The sequence below is a fragment of the Alligator sinensis genome, unplaced genomic scaffold (assembly GCF_000455745.1).
Source record: "Alligator sinensis unplaced genomic scaffold, ASM45574v1 scaffold273_1, whole genome shotgun sequence".
Taxonomy (NCBI): Eukaryota; Metazoa; Chordata; order Crocodylia; family Alligatoridae; genus Alligator; species Alligator sinensis.
This window is the reverse complement of record NW_005841943.1, coordinates 396764-403760: the sequence shown is the minus strand read 5'-3', so window position 1 is coordinate 403760 and position 6997 is coordinate 396764. Positions and strand designations below refer to the sequence as shown.

The 6997-nt window shown below is 40.4% G+C and overlaps 1 protein-coding gene across 1 annotated transcript in view; it reads right to left on the bottom strand.

Moving 5' to 3' along the window:
- CUNH8orf37 (chromosome unknown C8orf37 homolog) overlaps positions 1–5706 on the bottom strand; it is a gene marked incomplete at its 5' end in the record, with an annotated part of 15523 nt that extends 9817 nt beyond the window's left edge. Inside the window, 3 exons of the mRNA XM_025199436.1 lie at positions 696–761; positions 1636–1706; positions 5584–5706. Coding sequence (XP_025055221.1) covers positions 696–761; positions 1636–1706; positions 5584–5706 — 260 coding nt within the window. The remainder of the gene's footprint in view (positions 1–695; positions 762–1635; positions 1707–5583) is intronic.
- Positions 5707–6997: the final 1291 nt, after the last annotated feature.

Sequence of the window (6997 nt, the reverse complement as noted above, 5' to 3'; positions counted from 1 at the left end):
CCGCCCCGCGCCCCAACCAAGGGTTGAGGCGGGAGCCAGAGCCACGGCAGCTGCCTGTCCCCCTGCTGCCTCATACTCAATTCTAAGACAGGAGGTTTTTCTCCCCATGTTAAATGAGGGGGAAAAACCTTATCTTTTAATTAAGTAAATATAGTACTTCAAAGGGCTGCACAGGATCACTGATGGGCTCCAGATGATTGGAGAAGTGGTACCCTTTGCAATAAAAGCTGCAAAAAACAGCTGGAACACTTCAACAGCTGTTTGCTGTGACTGTACATCACAGGTTACTTACTTCACAGACCCTCATCTTTTCAGAGGGAGTTAGGAAGCTAAATCTTGCAAAGCATATAGAACCTATTGTATATTTAAACTATGTATTACACCAGCAGTAAAAAGAAGATAAATTGCAACAGAACAGTTGATGGAGAACAGAGAATTCTGGCTAAGGATATAGTAAGAAACCTTATTTTTATTAAAAGAGCCATGGACTCTCTAGTATCAATGGTAAGCAGATAAATCTCAATAAATCTTTACAGCATTTTCACAAAATAGAAACTAAGTTCCATGTGTTTTTTCTCTTACATGTATATAAAACTTTATTTCATTGTACTATTAAAACTCAGAATAGAATAAACATTGTAAACATGGTAAGGATTGTAATAATGCAACTAGAACAGATCTTTCAGATGTCCTACCTCTTTGAAATATTTGTTCCTATACCATATAGTGCAGTGCTTCCACCAAGATACACTGGACAACATCTACATGAATTTAAAAAGAAAAATATAAAGTTTTAAGTAAAACACATTGGAGAAAGGAATATATTACCAACTTAAACTAACCTTTGTGTATCATGTCCCAGTCAGCACATGTACCTTTTCAGAGAGTCCATTACTTTCCAGTAGTTGCAAGGTGCAGTATTTATATTGTAACTGTTACTTTATTGGGCGTGGGCTGAGCACACAGGTGTTTAAGGACTTAACTGTTTTTCAACATGCACATTAGCAGGAGTCATAGAAATACAGTACTTTATGTAATGTTCATCAAATAGCACAGAAAACTTAAACGAAGAAAAATGAAGAAAATATTTATTTTGAAGAAAGGCTAAAACTTTTTAATGTGGCACAACTTTACAATTGCAATAATCTTCCATGCTACTACTTCCTTTGCTTTGGAGTCGCAAACTGTCAAATTGCTACAAGCTTACTTTTATTTCTTTTCCTAAAGAAAGCTTCCCTGAATTCTGAGTTGTTATTGTGTTAATATGGTTTTAACAGTAATAGAAGACTGGTTCTCAACATTTTTACACTCCAGCCACTCTGTGGAAAAAAAACAGCTCTTTGATTTCACTTGGATTTTGACTATGGAAAAAAATAAAGCAATATTCTTGTTGCAAAGAATTTAGAACTACCACGTCAGAATATATTTGACACTAAATTCCTATTTGAAACCTTTGAGTTTAGCTTGGGCCTTGTGGGCTTACATACCTAAAAATGCTCATCTTGCATAGCACCTTATGGCACTCTTAAAAGATCTCAGGGCACCCTAATTGTGAATCACTGTAATAGAATCAACCAACTGGTTATGGCTGCTTCTTACACATGCATTAGGTTCACCAAAGTGTTTTTCACTTACCTCTTACCACAAGCCTGCACAGAACCACTATTGGTTTCAGATGTGGAACTTGTAGATTTAGATTTTAACTTCTATTAAAAATACAAAAGAAAGAGCCAGGCACAATTACAGCAACATAGCATGGCTATTCTATTTTGCTTAACAAGCAAGTGCTAAAAACCCCTGTGGTAGAAGCAGAGAGAACTGTAAGATTTTAATTTCCCCACAGTTTTTTGCAATGATTCTTAAGAGAGGCCTATTTCAGGAGACTTCCTATGTGAGGACAGGAAACTAGGTTAGTAATACACCTGCAGTCATTGCAGTTCCCTCCCATCAGTGACCCAGCAGAAGCTCTACAAGAATCCACTGCAATGCAGGCAGCAATAACCTTCTCCAGACAAGTTTATATGGATGAACCACCAACAGGGAATGCTCTCTTCTACGCTCTGTTTCTGATCTGATGAATCTACAAGCCCTGTGGTCAACATGCCTCTAAGCATATCCCTGCTCAGTGGGTGATTTGAATACCACTTTGAGACATGCATTGTTCACGGAGCCTAACTGCCTGGCACAGGGCCTAGTGCCTAGGAATTACTGCAGCATCTAAGAACCTTCTCAAAAAGTTACCCAGTAAATGCTTTAAACACCTAAGAATTTTCATTAGATCAGTGCTTCCTGCTATGGAAGACTAACATGCTAGATAGTAATAATTAGAGAGAGAGGCAGCAAATTGTAGAGGAGAAATCTTTTATATATGCAAATATTTTGGTAATGGTAAAAAAGGAAAATCCAAAGTGCTACACCATTTCAACTGCAAATAAGTAAAAATGTAAGACCTCATGAAGGATTAATCAGAGTTCTATGCAGCTTTACAAAGATTTGTTAACAGTCAATAATGGGGGATGGCAGAGTTTCAGCAAAATATAAAGACTTTCTTCATGCAAATATTATGTCAAAATAGCTGGATGATTGTACTGCCATGACTCTCCATATGGATACTGTGATTGTGACAACAAGAAGACTTTTTGGTTTAGTTTTAACCACTTCCCAAGCAACATAAAGCAAAACCAGGAACTTATAACAAACTAAGAGTGCTTACATAGGGTATTATGTTACAAGAGTATTAGTTTAAATTTACACCTTGACTTGCACTGGAAAAATCTACCATGCAGACAAGGCTTTAATTAGTTTTAAACCTATGAAACTTAATTAACTTTATTTTTTAACATCTATAATGACTTCCACTTAACCATCTGCTTTGCCTGTTCTGACCAAGCCAGCCTGTGGCTTCATTGACACTTCCTCCAGCCAAATGACAGATGTACTTCTACCACAGGGCCAGCCAAAGTCCAGCCTGCAGCGAACTGTGCCTGGTTTCCATGGAGACCCCAGGAGTGACAGGGCTGTGACAGCGTGGGGCCAGCGCTTCCACAGAGACTAGCCCCAGCAGTGCACAGAGCTGGGCATGGAGCTGCCCCGGTGCTGGGATCTTGCGGTGGTGACAGCGTGGTCTGGACCTGGGGCAGAGCTGTGATCCATTGCCCACATGCCCCAGGCAGGGTCACGCAGGCAGAGGATCATGGCTATGCCCCATCTCTGTACCACTTGTCACCACTGCAAGATCCTAGCCCTGACCCCAGAGCAGCTCCCTGCCCAGCTGTACGCTGTGTCAGCACTGTTGGGACCAGTCTCCATGGAAACCCTGACCCTAAACTGTCACAGCACTGCTCCTCCTGGGGTCTCCATGGAAACTGGGTACAGCGACATGGGCAGGGGCTGCTGGGAAATGGAGTGTGGCTGCCAACTAGATCTGCCATTTTGCCCACCCCTGTTCTTCCAGAACAAGACAAAAGCTGAAAGACACTCCTATATTCTGTTTATCTTTCTTTGACTCAAAACCACTTCCTTCTTTGACAGTCTATGCTCTTATCATTATTATTGGCCCAAACTCTTCAGACACATCTGTTATATCTGACTATTAGCACTTTGGTAAGATGATCCATTTATAACACTGCTTCTCATTACAAGACTACTGCACTTTCTTTCCTTCATGTCCTACTGCATGTCTCTTCTCCAAAGTCTGTTAATTATCTGTCCATACCCTAGGCTTATTCTTAAAATCACAGAATCATAGAAAAGTAGGGCTGGAAAGAACTTCTAGAGTTCACTTAGTTCAACCCCCTACCAGATGCAGGATCATTCCTATTCCAAACCATGCCACAGAAATTCATACTAAAACTACACAAATCAACCGTGTCTCACAAACTAACCTGCCATAGGTAAAGCACGGGGACAATGGCAGTCAGTGTCCATAGCTGGAAGGTTGTCAAAATACACTCAGAAGATCCAAGGAAGAGGGCCACAACCCTCGCTACAGAGGAAGGCAAAAATCCCCACAATCTGTACCAATCAGACCATTCCTTCCTGATTCCAAACGCGGTGACTGGCCTGACCTTGAGTGGAGGGGCAAGACCCTGCAGCCAGAAACCTTCAGGTTTTAGTTACAGCAGAAGCACTGGCACATCCCAATCAAAATCCCCTGCCATGGCTGCAGCAATGCTTCTAAGGAAATTGGAAAAAACCCTAAACAGACAAACCCTGATGCATATAGCAGCAGGAGAGGAAAAAAAAAATCCTTCCTGGACTCATGCAGCAACCAGCCAAGCACAGAAGCATGGGAAACTCCCATTGCTATAACTACTCCTATACCATCCCTGTTCAGTGCTTATCCAGCCTCTTCTTGAACACCTCCAGTGATGGAGATTCCACAACTTCCTTAGGCAGTCCATTTCACCGCCTCACTGTTCTAACAGCGAAGAAGTTTTTTTCTGATATCCAGTCTAAATCTACTTTGCTGCAACTTCATGACACTAGTCTGTGTGTGTCCTTATCCCTGCAGCAAGGGAAAAAAAAGATGTTCTCCCTCTTCTTTATGGCAGCCCTTCAGATATCTCAAGATTGCCATCACATCCCCTCTTAAGTGACTCTTCTGCAACTGAACATACCTTTCTTCAACCACTCCTTGTATGGCTTGCCTTTCAGGCCCTTTATCATTTTTGTTAAACACCCATGGATTTTAGAATCCAGTTCAGTACTCTTCTCCTTGCTTAAAGCCTTTAAAAAACAGCATTTAGGGACCTTTTTTTGCATCATCCTCCACTTGACATTTCCAGTCTCCCTTCATTTTTTGTCAGACAAACAGTTTCATTTTTCATTTCTAGATATCTAGGTGTCCTTGCATTTCTTGCCATCATAAATTCACCTTTCTCTTTACAAATAACCCTTATTCACACCACTCAAATACTAGCAGAAGAGATGGTAAGTGTTTTGGCATGGAGTTCTAAGAATACAAAACAGAATGGCATTGTGAACCTTTCAGCAGAGACAAACATTATTGAAAAGGCTTTGCCATGCAGTAGGCTGTGAATAGCCAAGGTGAATGATCTACAATATGAACAGAAATATTTATTTAAAATTAAAATGAACAGCCTCTTAGGTTACCTTTAGGCAGATGAGTAGAGAAGAGCATTTTTTTTAAAGAAAAAAACTACTTTCTAACAATATTGTGTCTCCAATACTGCTGGTTTTGTTTTCAGCTTAGGTCTGTCTACTACTGAAGGAGTCTAGCATTTTAAATTTTTATGAACATTAATAACAAAATTATGTACTCCATTATGGCACTGCAAATGTTAGGCCTGTCCCTAATCTAACCCTAAATGTATTAGCTGGTGTAAGAATTTGTCTACACTGACCACATACTAAAGGGAAAATCTGGTTCTCTCTCTCCAGATTTCAGAATGTCTATGCTGTTCACATTTGGTCTGAGCTTCCTAATTCAACAGGCCTCCCTTCTTTTTCACACCAGAGTAAAGAGCCACCCCTCCTTAAAATTTCACTTTTCTTAGTTTTTCATCTAAAAATGTTGTGATTGAGACCCTCCCTCCAGCACTGTTTCTGATATCTGCTTACCACAGGTTTTTTTGCAAAGCTGCTGTCATCAAAGATGTCATTAATAATGTCATCTATGTCCTCTTCACTGCTCTCAGCTTTTGTGAATAGTTTAGCTGATCTGAAAATAGGACAGAAGGAAGTTCATTGTATAAAAATGAGAAATACACTAATTGCAAAAGTTTCCACTGCACCTACTTCACATTTTAAAAAAAGTATAAATCATTCCAATGTTTTCCCTTCTAACATATCTTCAGTGTCTAAGGCATGAACACTTACGTGGCAGTAAAAGCACAAGCTAATTTGAAGTCAGCGTCAATAATTACTCATACTACTAAATTAATAACGCAATGCCCTTTTTCATTTTGAGTATGTAGTTCTATCTTGCTGTATCCACAATGCAACGCCTTTTATAATTTTTAATACATAGTTCTATTCTGCCGTGTTTCCTGATTTTTCAGGAAAATCAATATACGGTATTTTCTGAAGCAAAATTTCAACGTTTCAAAGTTTTTGTTAAACAATGCTAGATAATCTTTCAAATAGTCCATGGCAAAATAGAGAAGTGAATATATTTACAAAGGAAATATACTGTGCTTCAGAGAGGCACTCTTAGGCACAGTGCATCTGAAGCCAAAGCAGTGCTATCTTTGCAGTACTAAAAGTGGGCTAATTATCATTAACATTGTCACCCAGTGCCTGTTAGGCCACCTGAAACAGTACATAGATACAATGCTTCCAGCTGAGGAAGCAGGCTTCCTAGAGCAGTGTAGCATATTTGAGAAAACCACTCTGAAACACAGTAAGTTTGCTATATAGATAGATATATTCCTGGAAACATTTATAAGAGTTTTAATGCTTACTGAATTTTCTTGATTTTAATATCTGTGAGACTGTCCTTTATTATGATAAATTCAGACCCGCGATAAGCCAGTGTGACATACCATAAAAGACAATGGACCTATGCTTGCTTAATATTGAGTATAGCTCACTGTCTACTTGGACTATATGCCTAGAATTGTATGTTCATGTGCAAAAAACTAACAGAGTGTTCATTAGTACCGACAGCTTTCTTTTCACAGTTGATAATGGGCTGGGAACACTTTCTCATACTGACCGACAGGGGTGTACCAATAAAAGATTTTTTGAACCAATACTGATGGCTAATTATTAATGATACTGATCCGACTGCCAATGTGCATCCCAGCAGCTTGGAGAGAGCAGCAGTTAGCTGGTAAGCCTGTAGGGGAGGGCAGATGGAGTCCCCCCTCACTGAGGGAGGGAGTAGGGCTTGGGGCAGGGGTAGGCACTGCCCAGCTGAGGTACAGGACAGAGCCATGAATGGCTCATCTGGAGACATGAGGGGCAGGTGGCTCTCATCGCTGGTGGCCCCTGGGGGAGGGGCACGTACCCCCCCCCCCCCGGGTCCGTGCTC